This window comes from Marmota marmota, unplaced genomic scaffold, assembly GCF_001458135.2.
Source record: "Marmota marmota marmota unplaced genomic scaffold, marMar, whole genome shotgun sequence".
Taxonomy (NCBI): domain Eukaryota; kingdom Metazoa; phylum Chordata; class Mammalia; order Rodentia; family Sciuridae; genus Marmota; species Marmota marmota.
In genome coordinates this window covers 2351206-2373704 of record NW_025999961.1, presented here as the reverse complement: position 1 = coordinate 2373704, position 22499 = coordinate 2351206, and the positions used below count along the sequence as shown (strand labels likewise).

Genomic DNA, 22499 nt, shown 5'->3' with positions numbered 1-22499 from the left:
TCTTCTTTCTCTAGTGCTTTGAGATATAATTTTGGTTTATTTCTGTTTTTTTTTAAAAATAATTTTTAGTTGTAGTTAGACACAGTACCTTTATTTTTATGGGGTGCTGAGAATTGAACCCAGCACCTTGCACATGCTAGGCAAGCACTAATTTGACTTAGTTCCCTCTTTGACTATTCCTTTAGTGTAGTTCCTCCCTTTGCTGGTTTTCACTTTTTCTTTTTCACTTTATCCTCGTGGAATATTTTATTGAGAATGTTCTCTAGTGCTGGCTTTCTAGTTGTGAATTCTTTTAACTTTTGTTTATCACGGAAGGTTCTTATTTCATCTTCAAATGTAAAGCCTAATTTTGATGGATATAAAATTCTGGGTTGGCATCCATTTTCTTTCAGAGCTTGGTATATGTTATTCCAGGATCTTCTAGCTTTCTGGGTTAAGAAATCAGCTGCGATCTGAATTGTTTTCTCCATATACATAATCTGATATATTTCTCTCACAGCCTTTAAAATTCTATCCTTATTCTGTATGCTAGGCATTTTCATTATAATGTACCTTGGTGTGGGTCTGTTGTAATTTTGTACATTTGGGGTCTTATAAGCCTCTTGTGTTTAATTTTCCATTTCATTCTTTAGGTCTGGGAAATTTTCTGATATTATTTCATTGAAAATATTGTGCATTCCTTTGTTGTGTATCTCTGTGCCTTCATCTATCGTAATAAACCTCAAATTTGTTCTTGTCGTGTTATCACATATTTCTTGGAAGTTCTGTTCATGGTTTCTTACCACCTCTGCATGGTCAACTTCATTTTCAATATTATGTATTTTGTCTTCATTGCCTCTGGTTCTGTCTTCCAAATGGTCTAGTCTGTTGGTGATGCTTTCCATTGAATTTTTAATTAGGTTTATTGATTCCTTTATTTATAGGATTTCTGCTTGATTTCTTTTCAGAATCTCTCTTTATTGAAGTGATCTTACACCTTCTGAAATTTATCTCTGATTTTACTACTTACATCATCCTTTACATTGTATATTCTGAACTCCTTTTTGACATTCCAACCTTCCTACCCACTGTAGTCAGCCCTGTCAGTCCCCACAAGCTTCAGGATTCATAGAGCTGGGGAAAGTCCAGCTCTCTTTAGCCTCTCTAACCTGTGTTCCCTTGGGAGAAATGCTCACAGTTTCTGACTTTCTGTTGGATTGCTAGGCTCAGACAAGACCACACAGACTTAGCTGCAAACTCATGGATTAGGGCTTTCAGGTTCCCTTGCCTCCATTGTGTTGCAGTCCCAAGATGGCCCCTGGATCATGGATGATTGATAAACTCTGGTGGAGAGGTGTGTCCAATCTGGTGAACCTGCATTCCCCTCTTACCCTCATCTCCACCTATTGTGAGACAGAACATTTGGCCTTTGGTTTTTTGGAATTGGCTTATTTCACTTAGCATGACAGTCTCCAGTTCCACCCATTTACTGGCAGATGCCATTATTTCATTCTTCTTTATGGCTGAGTAATATTCCATTGTGTATATGTACCACATTTTCTGTATCAATTCATCTGTTGAAGGGTACCTAGGTTGGTTCCATTGCTTCACTATTGTGAATTGAGCTACTATGAACATCAGTGTGGCCTCGTCACAATTGTGTGCTGATTTTAAGTCCTTTGGGTATAAATAGAGGAATGGGATAACTGGGTCAAATGGTAGTTCCATTCCAAGTTTTTTGAGGAATTTCCATAATGCTTTCCAGAGTGGTCACCAATTTGCAGTTCCACCAGCAATGTATCTTTTTCCCCACTTCCTCACTGTTTTATTTAGCTATTTTGCTGCTGCAACTAAAAGATCTAACCATACAATTTAGGAAGAAATGTATATTTGAGGGCTCACAGTTTTAGAAATCTTAGTCCCTAGAAGATTGGTTCCTTTCCTCGGGGCTCAATGTAAGGCCAACTTTTATGGCAGAAAAGTGGGGCAGAGGGAATCAGCTCACTTGTTGGTGAGGAAGCAGAGAGAGAAACTCCACTCACCAGATACAAAATATATACCCCATAGCCATATCTGCAACGAACCACTTTCTCCAGCTGCACCACCTACTTCCAGTTACCACTCAGTTAATTCCATCAGGGATTATTTCACTGATTGGATTAATGCTAAAGCCCAGTAATTTCTCCTACAAACCTTTTTGTATTGTCTTACACGTGAACTTTGCAGGGACACCACATCTAAACTATAACATTCCACCACTGGCCCTCAAAAGCTCACAGCCAGCTCACAATGCAAAACACATTTTCTCTATTTCCAAGAGTCCCCATAGTATTAGTAGTTCCAAGATTGCTCAAAGCTCAAATCCAAAGTCTTCCCTCAGGCTCAAGGCAATGTCAAATTGTAAGCTCCTGCAAAATTAAAAGCAATATACATGTATTCAATATATAATGGTTTAGAGTAAACATTTTCATTCACAAAATTAGGGGCATAGAAAGAATGGATTGATCAAAGCAAGACCAAAATTCAGTTGGATAAACAAGTCTTGAAACTCCACGTTTGGCATCTGGGGCACATGGCATCGTGATATTCTTTCCAGTGGGCTTATGTAGTTCCATCCCTGTGGCATTGTTGGTGGCAGCCCAAGTGACCTTTCTGTTGGCTCATCTCTGCTCCATTCTCTGTTTTTACTAAGCCTTTCCATGTGAGCAAGACATGAGCTTTGGTTTTATAACCATTTAAATTTTAAAAAATATTTAAGATATTTTGCTAGAGAATTTATAATCACAGGGAAAACTATTTAAGCATTCAAATATTTATATAGCTAATGTGCTATCAAATCAATTTAATTGCTTAATTATGAACTTGCATTTAAAGCTTTTTGAAAGCAGAGAGTAATAAAAATTCTCTGAACGTAAAGGTCAAATCTGTACTGTTTGTACTCCTTCTAGGTTAGAACATGAGACTTATTTTAACATGATTTGATATTTCATGTAGTAAACATTAAACAAGTATTTTAAAATATTTTATTTCTGGGTAAAAAAAAAGTCAAGTCCATTACCTAGAAAATTCAGTAATGGTTTTTATTTTTTAATGTAAATTAAAATAATAATTTTTTCAACTCTACTATAAATAACTGCTGTTTTAGACTAGCATTTATATATGAGCTCCTGTTTTCTTTTAATATGTTTAAAATGCACCTGAGAATTAAGTAGACTTCCTGTGTTCTTCAGCTCTTAGGGATACATGGTTTGAAAATTAGTTTAGTGGATCTGTGAAAGGACATGTATTCTCTAACAGGTACTCTGTCCTTCTGAGCTCTGTTTTTAGTCTTATTCATGAGTAATATATATATGAGGAACAGCAGAGATCCTGATACTTCAGAATTCTAGCATTGAAAACATTTTGTCATTTTGTTATAAAATTTGCTCTTTCTTTTGCATTAGGAGAGTAGTTAACTTTGAGATTTATTCTGCTTTTCATTCTTTGTGGAGGGGAATTTATCTCATTGGTTATACTCCATTGTTTTTGTGTTACATAAGTTCTAAAAATATTTTAGTTTTCTTCCTTTTTAATTGTTTTTTTAGTTGTAGACAGACACGATACCTTTGTTCATTTATTTATTTGTTTTTATGTGGTGCTGAGGATCGAACCCAGTGCCTCACACATGCAAGGCAAACACTTTACCAACTGAGCTACAACCCCAGTCCCTAGTCTTCTTTCATTCTTGTAAGCAAATATTTACTAGAGTTTCTGTTTTGTACCAGGCCGTGTACTAGGACAGACATTCTGTTTTGTGGTTCTGGGGACTGAACCTAGGACCTTACTCATGTCAGGCAAGTGCTATACCTCTGAGCTACATGCCCAACCCTGAGGTTATACTCCTGAAGGCCAGGACAAGCATTGAATAGAGGAACCACAAATGAATTTGAAATTTCAAATTATTGAGTGGGATGAACTCTTGGTGCACTTAGCCTTATCAAGGAAAAGAACACCTCTTTAATTATACCAGGAGGGAAGAAGGACATCATATAAGCTTGGAAACAAGTGATTTTGTTGTTGTCAGAAGCAGATGTAATTTCTTAGATTTTTAAAAACTAGTGTTCATTTACTTATATTTTTGATAAAAAAGACTTCTCATTTGTATGCTTTCCTACATACCTTTAGAGTCCATACCTAATTTTAACATGTAATAAGTTATTACTTATATACAGTTCCCTTGCATTCTGGAATCAGTGTTTGTAGGTAGTAATTGAAATGAGTTTAACTTATTTTGCCATTATTTAATTATGGTAGTTATGTTACAGTAATTAGATTTCAAGTCTATTTATTAGGAGGACTCATTTTTAGAAGTTTCTTCTATATAAAACTTTTTGATAGTTTCATTACCATACATGTATGGTAATCACATTAAATATTTTTTATACAGTTCTTTCCCTCTAAGAAAACAGTAGGTCCAGGGAATTTTTGCTTTGACAATCTTAAATATAGCTCAAAAATATTGAGTTACACATTGGGTATTCACATATGAATTTGACCTACAAAAATTCACATGGGAAACAAATATTTTGTGGAACTGATGTAAGTACTATTACAGTAAGTTATAAATTGAGCTTTAAAAGTAAATGCTTAGGGGGCCGGATTTGTGGTTCAGTGGTAGAGTGTGTGCCAGAATGTGTGAGGCCCTGGGTTTGATCCTTATCATTATATGTAAATAAATGAAAAAAGATCCTTTGACAACTAAAAAATACATATATAAAAAGGTCAATGCTTAAGAGGAATATACTGAGTCATTTAGCCATATGCACAAGATAATTTCTACTGTCTTGCTTTTTTCAGTAGATTTCTAGAAGCTCCCATTGTGGCATTACTCATTTTGATGATTTTATTTGTTTATTTAGTTAGCTAAGAGTGATGGGGTTGAATTGAGGGCCTCATGAATGGTAGGCAAGTGCTGAACCACTGAACTATTTCCCTCAGCCCATTTTGGTGATTTTAGATTCATGTGGTATTCATTAAGTTGTATTTAAATTATCTTGAACCTCAGGATTGTTAAGAAAGCCGAATTATTTCTGAGAATTTTACTTACTAAAACAATTTAGTCTATCGTGCAATTGCAGTAGTAGCTATTCTGAGTACATTGTTAATAAGTGGGCACAAGACTGTCAATTAGATTAAATTAAAAACTTATTTTTTAATTTCAAAAGAAATAATACTTACAATAAAAAGTTATAATATAGAAGGTGCTATCCATTTCCACTTTCCAGAAGTAACAGGAATTGATGGTCAGTTCTTCCTGTTCCTATAGGATAGGGGGTAAGGTGACGGAATGGTTGTAATTGACTGTAGGTTGTTTTGTTTAAATTAGTTTTTTTTTGTTGTTGTTCTTAACAGGTTTCTGCTTTGGGTCTGGATCCCTCAGGTGCCCGTTTGGTGACTGGAGGATATGACTACGATGTTAAATTTTGGGACTTTGCTGGAATGGATGCTTCTTTTAAGGCATTTCGATCCCTTCAGCCCTGTGAATGGTATGGATTTGCTTACTTAGTATCTTCACGTTTGACTTAATATTTGGAGATACTGCTGTTGTCATCTGAATTTCATTTTTAATGATTTGTACCAAAATATAACTGTGTACTGCTATCATTTAGACTGCTATCATTATTCATATGCAAATAAAATGTACCTAAAATTTTCTTCCTTTAGTTTCATTAACCTATGTTTTAAAGGCATTTTCTGTCTTTTGTTGTTTTTTAAAAATTGTACCTTGTCTTGTTTATTTAAAAACTCTAGTAAATATTTTGCAATATGTTTTTAAAAATTTTTTTTAGTTTTTGATGGACCTTTATTTTTTATTTATTTATATGTGGTATTGAGAATTGAATCCAGTGCCTCACACATGCTAGGCAAGCACTCTACCACTGAGCCATGACTCCATCGCCAAGTAGTTCAATTATTAATGACAAGAAATTAAGATTGATTCCTAGATTAAGTTTATAACATTTGATTCTTTCATTGTAAAGTGAATTTTTTGTTCTTGAGTTAGGCAAGTACTTGTGGAGTAATACTTGGTACCATGTAAATATCCAGATACTTGTCATCCTTTCACTTAAATTAGCTTATCATATTGATGATTCCTGAATCAGTTATTTCATGAAAGGTTACAAATTGGTGATGTTCTAATTGTAATTTCATGTACATTTATTTACTGATATTCTTCTAAAAGAAGACCTTTTTTCATTGACTGATATTATTGGTCATCCGTTGATATCGAGTCACCCGGCACTGCCATCCAGTAGAACTTCCTGTGCTGAACAAAGTACTTTATATCCTTACCATCCATTATGGTAGTCACTAATCACACATGGCTACTGAATACTTCAAGGAAATGATTTTTTAAAAAAATTTAATTTGGGGGGAGAGAAAGGGAGAGAGAAGGGAAAGCATATGGAAATGGTAGGAGACCCTCAATGTTACACAAAATTACATAGAAGAGGATGTGAGGGGAAAGTGGGGGGAAACAAGGGAGAGAATTGAACAACAGCAGATGAGGTAGAGAGGGATGATGGGAGAGGAGGGGAGGGGGGATAGTAGGGGAAAGGAAAGGTAGCAGAATACAACAGTCACTAATATGCCATTATGTAAAAATGTGAGTGTGTAACCGATGTGATTCTGCAATTTGTATTTGGGGTAAAAATGGGAGTTCATAACCCAATTGAGTCAAATGTATGAAAGATGATATATCATGAGCTTTGTAATGTTTTGAACAACCAATTAAAAAAAAAAAGAAAAAAAAATTTAATTTTAAATAGTTAAAATTTAAATGCATTTGGTCAAGTAGCTGTGGTGTTCGATAGTGCTTTAAATGGCCAAATTCAGCACAAATTATCATGGGTAACATGTTGCCTCTAAACTTGAAAATATATCATTTAACGTCAAAACCAGGAAAACTACCACTACAGAGCCACAAACTTGAATGCATTTTTTAAAATATTTATTTTTTAGTTTTAGGTGGACACAATGTCTTTATTTTACATTTATGTGGTGCTAAGGATTGAACCCAGTGCCTCGTGCATTTTAGATGAGCATTCTACCACTGAGCCACAACCCCAGCCCTTGAATGCATATTTTTAAATAAAAAAGTAAAATGTTGTAGTGCATTGTATATATTTATATGTTTTTATTTGATTTCTTTGTCTTTTTTTTGTTGGATCATTATTCCAGCTTCTGATTCTAGGACTCAACATATTAATGATCAATCCTTGATTTTTACCAATTGAAAATTTGATGAATGTAAAATAAATTCTCATTCAATTAATAACCTGTTGAATATGGCAATTAGACATTGATATGTATAGCTTGATTTTGATGTATTTTCATTTTTGGTATTTTTGAAATCTCTGGAATAATTTGTTTTAGACCTTTGTCCAGCATTAGTACTAGATTTGTAGATTTCTAGTTTTTAGTTTTCTATTGTCCCATTTGGTGAGAATCAGTACTGTTTTCTCTAATCCAGTCTAGTCACTTACCTTTCAATTTCCTTGTTTCCTTTCAGCTTCTCAATAGTAGACCCATAATTAGATATATAGATTCAAGATTCATAATCCTAAGTTTACAGACCTTTTATAAATGGAATGCAATTTTCATATAATATTAATAATTTTTAATTACTTAAGGTAGTTCAAGTTATGAATTTCTTATCTCGGGCCAATTTAAAAAAAATGTCTGTATACTCTATTTCCATCTTTAAAAACTGTTAACTAATCAAGCAATACTTAAATATGTTCTCATGTAGAAATTAAAACTAGAACTTTCCCTTGACCATCTTCATTTTAATCTGCTTCTCAGTTTTCATCACTGTTTCATTATGTGTATTTGAAGTTTTTTTTTCATGCTGTCATCAAAAGATATATGTACCTGTCAAAAAAATGGTATATTCTGTATTTGTTTTAAAAAATGGTAACAGATGATTATTATTCTAAAATGTTTTCCCCACTTAATATTGCTTAGTATTATTTAATATCAGTACATACATACTTTTTAAGTGCTGCACAGCATACTATATAAAACTTAGTTCAGTGATTTTTGAAATCAGAACCATCTGGAGAAGTTGTCAAAATATTATCTACAGGACCCCACCTTTAAGAGTTTCTACGTCTTTAGATCTGAGTATTATCTAACAATTTGCAAGACTTCTCAAGTGCTGTTGATACACCTGGTCTGGGGGTCATACTTTGAGAACCTTTGCATTGTTTAGTTATTCTTTCATTGATGAGCTGTAGGAGTTATGGCTGCTTTTTTGTACTTCACTGGTCACATGTGTAAATTGAGTGTTTCTCAAAAGCAGATTGCAAGAAGTGAAATACCTATTGTGCACCGTTAAATTTTTTAATTGATCTTTATAATTATACATTTTTATCAATGCATTATAATTATACACAGTAGTTACACAGTTGTACATGTACATAACAATTTGGTTGATTTCATTCACCAAGACCTCCCTTTTTTTCACTTTCTCCCTCTACCTGGTACCCTTCCTCTCCTGGGCTCCCACATTTTCTTCCTTTCTGCTCTCTAACTTCCACCTATGAGAGAAAAACATATGACCCTTCACTCTTCAAGTCTGGCTTATTTCTCTTAATACAATGCTCTCAAGTTCTATCCATTTTCCAGCAAATGACATAATTTCATTCTTTATGCTGAATAAAACTCCATTTGTATATATATTACATATTTTTTTAATCTATTTTAGGCTGGTTCCATAATTTGGCTGTTGTGAATTCTGTGCTATAAACATGGGTGTACATGTATTGCTATAATATGCTGACTTTAGTTATTTTTCCTTTATATATTCTTTTATTGGTGCATTATAATTGTAAATAATACTGGGATTCATTGTTCCATATTGGTAAATGCACATAATATAATTAGTCCAATTTCATTTTCCATTACTTCAGCTCCTTCTACTCCCAGCCCCCTTCTTTTACTCTGTTGGTCTCCTGTCTATTTTCATGAGATTCCCTTCCCTTCTTTCCCCACTTTTTTATCTCTAGCTTCCACATATGAGAGAAAACATAGTACCTTTTACTTTCTGAGTCTGACTTATTTTGCTTAACATAATGCTCTCAAGTTCATCCATTTTCCAGCAATTGACAATTTTGTGCTTATTTGTGACTATAAGTCTCGATTGTGTATATAAACCATATTTTCGTTGTCCATTCATCTGTTGATAGACACCTGGATGTTTCATAATTTGGCTATTGTGAATTGTGCTACTATAGACATAGAAATGGATATACATATATTGCCATAGTATGCTGAATATGGATAAATACCAAGGAGTAGTGTTGCTGGGTCATATAGTGGTTCTATTTCTAGTTCTTTGAGGAATGTACATACTGATTTTCCATATTTTTTATACTAATTCACAATCCCACCAATACTATGTGTTTCCTTTTCCCTACATCCTTGCTAGCATTTGTTATTTTTTCTTGATGACCGACATTCTAATTGAAGTGAAAGGAAATCTTAGTATAGTTTTGATTTGCATTTCCCTGATGGCTGGGGATGTTGAAAATTTTTAATATATTTGTTGGCTATTTGTACTTCTACTTTTGAGAAGTGTATGTATAGTTTATTTGCACATGTATTATTGGTTTGTTTTTATCATAGTATTTCGAGTTATTTATATTTTCTGGATATTAATCCTTTTTCAAAAGAGTAACTGAAAATGATTTTCTCCCACTCTATAGACTCTTGTTCATACTTTTGTTTCCTTAGCTGTGCAAAATCTGTCCCATTTATTAATTCTTTGCATTATTCCTGAGCTTTAGGAGTCCTATGGAGGAAGTTGGAATGTTGAATGATGACCCTGTTTTTTTTTCTTCTCCTAGCAGTTGCAGAGTTTTAGTTCTAATTCCCAGGTCTTTAATCAATTTTGAATTGATTTTTGTGCAGGGTGAGAGAAAGGGATTTATTTTCCATCTTCTACATATGGATATCAAGTTTTGTCAGCATCATTTGTTAAAAAGTCTGTTTTTTACTCCTGCATATATATTTTTTGCAATTTGTCAAGGATCAGATGATTCTCTTTGTCTACTTTTATTTCATTGCTCTGTGTATCTGTTTTTATGCTAGTACCATGCTGGCATAAAATTAGTATTATGATGCCTCCAGCATTTTTTTTCCTTCTTAGAATTGCTTTGGCTGTTTTGGGTCTTTTATTCTTCCAAACAAATTTTAGGACTTCTTCTTTTTTTAGTTTTGCGAAGAATGTCATGTGATAGGGATTGCATTGAATCTGTGTATTGCTTTTGGTGATATGGCCATTTAAACAATATTAAATTTCCTTATCCATGAACATGGGGGTCTTTTCAATTTCTTTAATGTTGAATCATTTGCATTGTAAAGGGCTTTCACCTTTTTGGTTTGATTTATGCCTGGATATTTCAATTTTTTTGAGGCTGTTGTGAATGGAATTTTTTTCCTGATTTCTTTTTTAGCCTATTCAGTATTGGTATGTAGGAAAGCAGTTAATTTTTGCATGTTGATTTTGTAACTTCCTACTTTGCTGAATGTATTTATTAGAAATTTTCAGGTGGTGATCTTTGGATTGTCTTAAGTATAGGAGAATATCATCTGCAAACAGTGCAAATTTGACTTCTTCCTTTTCTATTTAAAATTTTTGATATTGTCAGATTTGCCTTCCTTAGCCCTATGAGTCAGCCTCCTTATATCAGAAAACATTTGGCATTTGGTTTTTTGGGATTGGCTAACTTCACTTAGCATTATCTTCTCTAACTCCATCCATTTACCTGCAAATGCCATGCTTTTATCCTCTTTTATTGCTGAGTAAAATTCCATTTTGTATATATGCCACATTTTTTTTTTTTTTACCCATTCATCTATTGAGGGGCATCTAGGTTGGTTCCACAGTTTAGCTATGGTGAATTGTGTTGCTATAAAAACATTGATGTGGCTGTGTCCCTATAGTATGCTGTTTTTAGTCCTTTGGATATAGACCAAGAAGAGGGATAGCTGGGTCAAATGGTGGTTCCATTCCCATTTTTCCAATAAATCTCATACTGCTTTCTATATTGGCTGCACCAATTTGCAGTCCCACCAGCAGTGTATGAGTGTACCTTTTTCCCCACATCCTCACCAACACTTATTGTTGTTTGTCCTCATAATAGCTGCCATTCTGACTGGAGTAAGATGAGATCTTAGAGTAGTTTTGATTTGCGTTTCTCTAATTGCTAGCGATGATGAACATTTTTGCATGAATTTGTTGATTGATTGAATATCCTTTTCTGAGAAGTGTCTGTTCAGGTCCTTGGCCCATTTATTGATTGGGTTATTTTCTTTTTTAGTGCTTAGCTTTTTGAGTTCTTTATATACCTTAGATTAGTGCTGTATCAGATGTGTGAGGTGTAAAGATTTGCTCCCAGGATGTAGGCTCTCTGTTCACTCACAGATTGTTTCTTTTGCTGAGAAGAAACTTTTTAGTTTGAATCCATCCCATTTATTGATTCTTGGTTTTAATTCTTATACCAAAGGAGTCTTATTAAGGAAGTTGGGGCCTAATTCCACCTGATGGAGATTAGGGCCTACTTTTTCTTCTATTAGATGCGGGGTCTCTGGTCTAATTCCTAGGTCCATGATCCACTTTGAGTTGAGTTTTGTGCATGGTGAGAGATAGGGGTTTAATTTCATTTTATTGCATATGGATCTTCAGTTTTCCCAGGACCATTTATTGAAGAGGCTATCTTTTCTCTAATGTATGTTTTTTGGCACCTTTGTCTAATAAAGATAATTACAATTTTATGGGTTAGTCTCTGTGTTCTCTATTCTTCCATTGGTCTACCAGTCTTTTTTGGTGCCAATACCATGTTGTTTTTGTTACAATTGCTCTGTAGTATAGTTTAGGGTCTGGTTTAGTGATGCCACCCGCTTCACTCTTCCTGCTAAGGATTATTTTGGCTATTCTGGGTCTCTTATTTTTCCAGATGAATTTCATGATGCTTTTTCTATTTCTATGAGGAATGTCATTGGGATTTTGATTGGAATTGCATTGAATCTGTATAGTGCTTTTGGCAGTATGGTCATTCTGATAGTATTAATTCTGCCTATCCAAGAGCAACTCCATCTTCTAAGGTCTTCTTTGATTTCTTTCTTTAAGGTTCTATAATTTTCATTTCATAGATCTTTTACCTCTTTCGTTGATTCCCAAGTATTTTTTTTTGAGGTTATTGTAAATGGGGGTAGTTTTTTTCATTTGCCTTTCAGAGGATTTGTCATTGATATACAGAAATACATTTGATTTATGGGTGTTGATTTTATATCCTGCTACTTTGCTGAATTCATTTACTAGTTCTAGAAGTTTTATGGTGGAACTTTTAGGTCTTCTAGGTATAGAAGCATGTCATCAGCAAATAGTGCCAATTTGAGTTCTTCTTTTCCTATGTGTATCCCTTTAATTTCTTCTGTCTGTCTAATTGCTCTGGCCAGTGTTTCAAAAACTATCAAACTATCAAAGTTAAATCAAAGTGATGAAAGAGGGTATCCCTGTCTTGTTCCAGTTTTTAGAGGGAGTGCTTTCAATTTTTCTTCATTTAGAATGATGTTGGCCTGGGACTTAGCATAGATAGCCTTTATGGTTTTGAGAAATGTTCCTATTATCCCTAATTTTTCTAGTATTTGAACATGAAGGGGTGCTGTATTTTCTCAAATGCTTTTTCTGCATCTATTGAGATGATCATATGATTCTTATCTTTACGTCTGTTGATGTGCTGAATTAAATTTATTGATTTCCATATGTTGAACCAACCTTGCATCTCTGGGAAGAATCCCACTTGATCGTGGTGCACAATCTTTTTGATATGTTTTTGTATTCGATTTGCCAGAATTTTATTGAGAATTTTTGCATCTATGTTCATTAAAGATATTGGTCTAAAGTTTTCTTTCTTTGATGTGTCTTTGTCTGGTTTTGGAATTAGGGTGATATTGGCCTCATAGAATGAGTTTGGAAGTGCTGCCTCTTTTTCTATTTCCTGAAAGAAATTGGAGAGTATTGGTATTACTTCTTCTTTAAAGGTCTTGTAGAACTTGGCTATGTATCCATCCGGTCCTGGGCTTTTCTTGGTTGGTAGACTTTTGATGGTGTCTTCAATTTTGTTGCTTGAAATTGAAATTTTGTTGCTTGAAATTGATAAATTGGGCATATTATATGACTCTAGAAATTTGCAAATGCCTTTGGTATTTTCTATTTTATTGGAGTAGAAGTTTTCAAAAATAATTTTTACTTCTGTATTTCTGTAGTGTCTGTTGTGATATTTACTTTTTCATCATGTATTTTAGTAATTTGAATTTTTTCTCTCCTTGTTAGCATGGCTAAGCGTTTGTCAATTTTATTTATTTTTTCAAAGAACTAACCTTTTGTTCTGTCAATTTTTTCAATTGTTTCTTTTATTTTAATTTCATTGATTTCAGCTCTGATTTTAATTATATATCCTGTCTTTTACAACAAAAGTTGTAGATTTGTTCCTGTTTTTCTAGGGATTTGAGATGTAATGTTAAGTCATTTATTTGTTGACGTTTTCTTCTTTTAAGGAATGAGCTCCAGGCAATGAACTTTCCTCTTAGAACTGCTTTCATAGTGTTCTAGCGATTTCAGTATGTTGTATCTATGTTCTCATTCACCTCTCAAATTTTTAAAATCTTCTCCTTGATGTCTTCTGCAACCCATTGTTCATTCAGTGGCATTTTATTTAGTCTTCAGATGTTGGAGTAGCTTTTATTTCTTATTTTATCATTGATTTCTCATTTCATTCCATTATGATCTGATTGATGCAGGGTAGTATCTCTGTCTTTTTATATTTGTTAAGAGTTGCTTTGTGGAATAATATATGGTCTATTTTAGAGAAGGATCCATGTGCTGCTGAGAAGGAAATGTATTCTCTCATTGAAGAATGGAATATTCTATATATGTCAGTTAAGTCTAAGTTATTGATTATATTATTGAGTTGTATAGTTTATTTATTCAGCTTTTGTTTGGAAGATCTATCCAGTAATGAAAGAAGTGTGTTAAAGTCACCCACAATTATTGTGTTGTTGTCTATTTGACTGTTGAGCCTGAGAAGAGTTTGTTTGAATGTAGGCGCTCCATTGTTTGGGGCATATATATTTATAATTATTAAGTCTTGTTTGTATATGGTTCCCTTGAGGCGTAGTAGTGTCCTTCTTTATCCTTTTTGATTGACTTTAGCTTAAAGTCTACTTTATTTGATATGAGGATGGAAACCCCTGCTTGCTTTCACAGTTCATATGAGTGGTATGATTTTTCCCAACCCTTTGCCTTCATTCTGTGGATGTCTTTTCCTATGAGATGAAGTCTTTTGGAGGCAGCATATTGTTGGGCCTTTTTTTTTGTTGTTTTTCCAATCTGCTAGTCTATGTGTTTTGATTGATGAATTTAGGCCATTAACATTCAGGGTTATTATTGAGACATGATTGTATTTGCAGCCATTTTTGTTTATTTTTGGTATTTAAGGTGACTTGGTTTCTCCTCTGATTAGATTTTCCTTTAGTGTAATCCCTTCCTTCTGCTGATTTTCATTATTATTTTTAATTTCCTTTTCTTGGAATATTTTGCTGAGAATGTTCTGTAGTACAGGCTTTCTAGCTGTAAATTCTTTTAACTTTTGTTTATCATGGAAGGTTTTCATTTCTTCATCAAATCTAAAGCTTAATTTTGCTAGATGTAAGATTCTTGTTTGACATCCATTTTCTTTCAGAGCTTGGTGTATGTTGTTTCATGATCTCCTGGCTTTGAGGGTCTGGGTTGAAAAATCTGCTGAGATTTGAATTGGTTTCCCACTGCATGTGATCTGATTTTTCTCTCGTCGAATTTAAGATTCTATCCTTATTCTGTATGCTAGGCATTTTTATTATAATGTGCCTTCTCTAAAATAGATCATATATTATACCACAAAGCAACTCTTAGCTAATATAAAAAGGTAAAGATACTACCCTGCATTCTGTCAGATCATAATTGTAATTTTGTACATTTGGTGTCCTGATGTATTTTGGATAATAATGTCTGTCACATTCCACCATCCTTGCTAATCCCTTGCCCCCCTCCTTTTCCCTCCCACCCCTCTGCCCTATCTAGAATTCATCTATTATTCCCAGGCTCCCCCTCCCTACCCCACTTTGAATCAGCTTCCTTATATCAGAGAAAACATTTGGCATTTGGTTTTTTTTTTGGATTGGCTAACTTCACTTAGCATTATCTTCTCCAACGCCATCTATTTACCTGCAAATGCCATGATTTTATTCTCTTTTATTGCTGAGTAAAATTCCATTGTGTATATATGCCACATTTTTTTTTTATCCATTCATCCACTGAGGGGCATCTAGGTTGGCTCCACAGTTTAGCTATTGTGAATTGTGCTGTTATAAACATTGATGTGGCTGTGTCCCTGTAGTATGCTGTTTTTAAGTCTTTTGGGTATAGACCGAGGAGATGGATAGCTGGGTCCTGTAGTGCAAGAATTAAAACTAAGAATCAATAAATGGGATGCAATGAAACTAAAGTTTCTTCTCAGCAAAAACAGAGAGCCTACATCCTGGGAGCCAATTTTTACCCCTCACACATTAGAGTACTAATCTTTAGGGTATATAAAGAACTCAAAAAGCTCAGCAACAAACAAACAAACAAACAAACAAACCAAATAGCCCTATCAACAAATGGGCCAAGGACCTGAACAGACACTTCTCAGAAGAGGATATACAATCAATCAACAAATATATGAAAAAATGTTCATCATCCCTAGCAATTAGAGAAATGCAAATCAAAACTACTCTATCATCTCACTCCATAGTGGCATTATGAAGAAAAATAACAATAAGTGTTGGCGAGGATGTGAGGAAAAAGGTACACTCATACACTGCTGGTGGGACTGCAAATTGGTGCAACCAATATGGAAAGCAGTATAGAGATTCCTTGGAAATCTGGGAATGGAACCACCATTTGAGCCATCTGTCTCTCTCCTCAGTCTATACTCAAAGGACTTAAAAACAGCATACTATAGGGACACAGCCACATTAATGTTTATAGCAGCACAATTCACAAGAGCTAAACTGTAGAGCCAACATAGATCCTCAGATGCCTGCCTTTCATGGAAGCTGTTCTGTTAGGTTCCTGACTAGTTGGTACATTTTTGTTTTATTGACCCACATATCTTCTGTTAACATCCTTCTCAGCTGCCTTCTGTCTAAAGTTTGTTGGAATAACTGTTTTTATAAGGGCAGCCTTGCTGCTTTGAGAATGTGCTTCCCTAAGAATTCATGGTTTCTGGAATGTTTTTACAGGAGGTTGTTGAACCCCTTTCTGGGAAGTGTTGAGGTGTTTTTCTAATCAGTCTGGTCTTTTCTAATGGAAGTTTCAGGATAGTTTCTATTTTCAGTGGTTCTTTTATTTTACCCACTTAAAAAAATCATTTTCTAGGTTTTTTTTTAACATTTGGAACAGGGAAGTCTGATACTTTTTTGTACACAGCTATTTTTCCATAGAAATCTTCTATTATATTTCCTTTCTTTAAGTTCTCAAGGTCCTCTTACTCATATTCTTTTTGCACCCTCTGCAGAATCAACCTTATATTGACAAAACATTTTGGTTGATATTTTATATGTTTTTAATTTCTGAAGTATTAGGTTTAAATTATTTTTTTAGGGTTATATTATTCTCTTGATCTTTGAAGGGCCTTTATGAACATTTTCATCTTTCTATCTGACTCTGTTCCTTGTTACTTCATGATATGAGGGCTTCATTACAGTCAGTCCAGTGTTCCCCACTCTCCTTCTCCTCTGGTACTTAGCCAGACTCTCTATCCAGACCTGTACTCCATGCAAGTACATTCTTCCTGCCTCTCTAGTCTCTTCAAAACCTGTCCTTCAGGTTGCTCCTCAAGTCTTCCTTGTTTAAATCTGACCTAGAATACTGCAGCAGTCTCATTGTGGGTTTTCCCTACTGTTTGTGCCTAATTCATTTAATGTCTTCTTGATGCATTTTGAGTAAAATCCAAATGCCTTATCATGTTTTATAAAATCTTTTCTGATCTCTCTGTTTCTTCTCCCTTATTTCTGTAGCTCTAGAAAAATGACTGTAGCATTTTTACAGAATATATATATATATGTATGTATATATATATTTTTTGCTTACAGTGCTATTCCCTTCTACCTTCTACATGTTCCTCCTGTCACAAACATGGTTAGCTCTTTCTCATGATTAGGAGTTCACCTAAATGGCTCTTTTTAGAGAGACTCTCTGAAGTAGAGTCCTCCTTCTGTTTGCTGCATTGGCACTTACTATTCACTGTTAAAGGCTGAGGCTCCTATTGCTCTGCTGTTAGAATTAAGACTTAGTGGTTATTCCAGGTATCAATATTGTCATAAAGGAAACTATTGAAATGGTAAGGAAAAAGACTTAGTTGTTACTAGCCATCTCATGAGTTGACTTTTTAAAAAAATATTTTTAGTTGTTGAAGGATGTGATACCTTTATTAATTTTTTTATGTGGTGCTGAGAATTGAACCCAGTGCCTCATACATGTTAGGCAAGCATTCTACCACTGATCTCCAGCCCCAGCCCAGTTGACTGTTTTTGATAATATTTCTCTAATCCTCAGCAGACTTGAAACCTATTATTTAATTATTGAGACTTAGCTTATTTTTACTATGAAACTTGACTGTGAAATCATGTGAAGTGAGATCATATAAAGTGCTATTGAGAAATGTTAATTACCTTTATAAACAAGGATATGGATTTTAATGGAAATGAAGTACTGTGGACTTTTAGGAAAATTGCATATAATCCTGGATAGAATTTTTTTTGTGGCTTTATTTTGTTTGACATGTTTTGTTTAAGGTTGCTCTTAGCATATTAATTTTTAGTCCGTTAAGCCAATAGGTGATAAATTTTTAATTAATTTTACAATGGAAATCTATTTTGAAGTTTAAAATCTAAAATATTGTAGATTTATTTCAGACTAGAATAAATTAATATTTTCTGATATTCTTATATAAGAACCTAATGCTTCTACCTCATGCCTTTTGCTTTCTTGGCTTGTTCTTAGTACTGGGTTATCTTTCTCTCCCTCCCTCTTTCTCTCTTTCTCTCATAGTACTGATTACTGAGTGCTAAGAGATTGTGTGTGTGTGTGTGTGTGCGTGTGTGTGTATGTGTTTGTATACATGTATTATGTACACACTCACCCACCCACACCCACACACACTCTCCTTGAAAGGAACAGACTGTTTGATCAAATACTGTTAACTCTCCATTTTCTGCAGGTTCTTTATCCATGAATTCAGTTAATTACAGGTCCAAAATATTTGGAAAAAATGATGTCTATACTGAATAATTTAGGCTTCCCGCCCTTATTGGAGGTAACAATAGTGACTACTTGTTTTAAGGGACGTGTTATGTGCCTTTTAAAATATATATTTTAATCCTTATTCCCATTCTATAAATTAAGAATTATTCTTTTTTTTTCAGTGGAGTAAACCAGCAAAGTTATACAACCAAGTATGAACTCTGTGACTCAGGAACAACTTGTGTAGTGCTGCCATTTAGTCTCATTTACTGATTTTCCATAAAAAAGGAGACCAAGTCTAGTAAAGTTGAAGGACTTGCTCATCATCAAACAGTTAGCTGAGGAAGGATTTGGATCCCTGGACTTCTGACTCACATTCCGGTGCACTTTTCACTACAGCAGGACACCTTGGCTCCTGAGCCCCATGTGACATCCCCAGACAGCTGTGTTTATCTGTCTTGCGTGTCCCAGCTTGTTTTGCTAGCCAAGCAAAAACTACTTAAAAGGATCCTCAATCTTCACCTTCCCACTCCCCTCCACTTACACTCAAATACTCCCCCTTTCCCCATGAATAACTTCACAGAAAAGAATTGTGCAATGTCACTAAGCCTTCCTCTGGTGTCAGAGTTATTCTCTGAGAGAACATTCACTTCCTCATGACTCCAGTTTACTGTCAGATTGGCTTTCCCTCTTTTCTCTTTGATCCGAATCTTAGTTGTTTAGGCAGGAATTTGAGGAGCAGATGTTATACCACTTGAACAAGCCCTTTAATTCTCCTAGTACTGTGTCTAATGACTCTTAATCCTGTCCTTTTAACTCTGTGGCTAGCAGAGTTGAGAGTGAAGTGGGACAGGAATGGTGAGCTTGATGCTGAACATTTCCATTTCATTTTAATGTTGGCAAAGTAGAGTAGAGAGCACACGAAGGGCTCTGAGAGAAAGGGAAACCATTAGAAGTTTTCCTAAATAGTTAAGAAACAAAGTGATTATTAGTGTGGGATTGCTGAGATTTTAGGTTTCCCTTCAAGTGTGAATAGAACAATTTGGTAGAGCAATTTGAAATTAGAAATGGAACCACTGACTGTTTCTGTTCCCTCTTTTAAATTTTCCTGTTTTTTAGGTTTTCATTTGCCTTTAAAAATAAAAATAACCACCAGAAAAAAAAAAAAAAAACAGTGATCACTTATAGCACTCAATCTCTTATTGGTGAAGAAATGAATACTTTCTCAAATAGGAGTACCATTCACAATGATATGCCCTGTGAACTAAGCAATTTGTTCCGTTCTTACTTTAAAGACCTATTTGACTAGTTTGAGCTTTCTAATGATCAAAGATCTGCTGTGTTTGTTTATATGTAAGTAACTAAATCAGACTCAAAAAGGTTCTCCTTTTCTCAGTTCCCTGATTCATTAACTGATGTTTGATATGTCAGTCAGGGTCTGATTAGGATAAAAGAATAGGATAAATCACATGTAATTTGAATAGGAAGTTTAATATAATTATTCACTGTATCAGAGGTTTAGAGTAATGAGGGATTAGTTGGTAAAAATTAAAGAGAACTCTGTATAATATGGGTATACCAGATAAAAGAAGCATCCCCTGCCTCTGGGGTAGAGATGGGGCATTTAAGAGCCTCTGGGATTGAAATCAGATCTTTTATGAGAAGACATGACAGTGGCTCACAGAACGAAGGGAAATGGCTGTGGTGCGGTGATGGCAGAATTTGCCAACAATCACCAGAGTCTGCTAGAGCACTGCCTGAGTGAAGTCTGGGGAAGCTATTAGGTCCTGCTGAATACTGTGCACATCAGAAGCCTGATGGTGCTGCAGCTGAATACTAGAAAAGCCATGTGCAATACAGAAGCTTGCCAAGAGAAGCACACTGGACTCTGGAAGGAAACCTCCTTCCTCCTACAGCATCTTTGCAGCTCCTTCTACTGATAAAATTAGCATCATGCCAACTGGCAAAGTAAAAAGATTTAAAGGGCCAAAAAATCCATGTTTGTAGAGCAGGTAGTGATGAGTGAATTGGGAGCTGAGACACAATAGATGGACAACTGGAAAATTGGTCAAACATATAATTTTATATCTTTGGACAAATTTAAATGTAATGCCAATAAGTTACCTCCTAAGATGGTACATTTAAATTTGTAATCCTGGTTAGAATTTTGCTAAGGACCTTATTCTTTCCCAGTATTTTAGAAAGGATGCCATGAAGCCACAGGAGCTTTTCTTTTTTGGAAATCCTGGGCAGTAGCTCCAACCTTTGCTTTTCTAGGTTCCTTTCTCCTGGGCATCTGGTTTGAAACTTCAGATCCTTGTGTGCCTTGACATGCTGATCTTAGTCCTTATAGTGAAGTGCCTTGTACAAACATTCTAATCTTGGAGCCCACTCTAATCTTTCTTTGAATTGTCTTTGCCGTTGAAACCAGTACTTTGAATCATTACCTTAAGAATTGCTTTTTGTTTTTTAGTTGTCAGTGGACTTTATTTATTTATATGCAATGCTGAGAACTGAACCCAGTGCCTCACATGCTAGGCAAGTATTCTAGTAGAGCCACAACCCCATCCCTTAAGAATGACTTTAAATTTTTTTTTAAGTTATAGATGGACACATAGCTTTATTTAATTTATTTATTTGTATGTGGTGCTGAGGATTGAAACCAGTGCCTTACAATGCTAGGCAAGCACTCTACCACTGAGCCACAATCCCAACCCCAAGAATGGCTTTTTTGAAGAATAAATATTTCAAAATCTACTAACTATGTTTTCAGTGGTCAGTATAAATTTGGGGTAGCTGTTTATAGCTAGTGGTGGCTGTGCATAAAAACGGTTTCATTGATTAGTATCTGATTTGAATTTTGGAACCAGCCAGGAAGAATAATTTTATTGAGGTCTGATCAGATAAACATGAATTTTAGTTTTCTCTATATGTTCTGTTTCTAACAGAAAAAATTGTCACCAGTTAATAATCAAAAAAAAAAATCCATTGATTCCTCAGCTTAGGAATTAAGAATTTAGAAAGTAAATGCAACTAAATTCACCTAAAATTTTGTTAAAATTATTCTTACTTTGAGATTGGTTTATTATTAGTATAAACAAACTTAACTAATTTTTAATTTTTTTTTTGCAGTGGGTGGGGCATTGAACCCAGTAGTGCTTAATCACTGAGCCACATCTCCAACCCTTTCTTTTTTTTAAATTTTTTTAATATTTATTTTTTAGGTGTAGTTGGACACAAGTACCTTTATTTAATTTACGTATATGTGGTGCTGAGGATCGAACCCAAGGCCTTGCACATGCTAGGCGAGTGCTGTACCACTGAGCTACACCCCAACCCTTCTCCAACCTTTTTTTATATTTTATTTAGAGACAGGGTCTCCTTGAATTGCTTAGGGACTCCATAAGTTGCTCAGGCTGGCTTTGAATTTGCAATTCTCTTGCCTCAGCTTCTTAAACTGCTGGGATTACAGGCATGTGCCACTGTACCTGGCCCTTAATTTTTAATTTTTGCTAAGACCAACATTTACAAAGAAAGTTATGATGACAGCTTTAAAAAATGTCTTTTTTATTTTTTGGGGGAGAATTTTATATTTGGGGCTTGATTATGCTGTTGATTCTCCACCAGAATTCTTTGGCTTTTTGTGTTAAATATGTTAGCATTTTATTGCTGTGATAGGAAAGTCAACTTAAAATGAAGAAAGGTTTATATTGGCTCAGGGTATCAGAGTTTTCAATCCATGGTCACATGGCCCTATCACTATGGTGGGGAGGGAGAGGGATATGAGAGAGAGATAGAAAGAGAGAGAAAGAAAAGAAAGAATAAGAACACTGGCAGGTAGCATCATATCCCAAATGAATTTTTTATGGATTTCATTAGACTTTCTTTTGTTTTTGAGAACATTTTGCTTTACTTAATATTTCACTTTTCATCTATATTGTGAGGTAGTAAGGATTTAAAATTTTTTTTTTTTTTAGACAGAGTTTTTTTGTTTTTTTGGGGGGCGGGGTATTGGGGATTGAACTCAGGGCACTCAACCACTGAGCCACATCCCCAGCCCCGTTTTGTATATTATGTAAGACAGGGTCTCACTGAGTTGCTGAGGACCTCACTGTTGCTGAAAGCTGGCTTTGAATTCAGTGATCTTTCT

General features: G+C 34.7%; 1 protein-coding gene across 2 annotated transcripts in view; it reads left to right on the top strand.

Annotated features, from left to right (window-relative positions):
- Positions 1–22499, top strand: part of Wdr70 (WD repeat domain 70) — a 281334-nt gene that overhangs the window by 54621 nt on the left and 204214 nt on the right. For both annotated transcript variants that reach the window (XM_015496352.2, XM_048802879.1), the window contains exon 7: positions 5371–5504. In XM_015496352.2, the coding sequence (XP_015351838.1) occupies positions 5371–5504 (134 nt within the window). The remainder of the gene's footprint in view (positions 1–5370; positions 5505–22499) is intronic.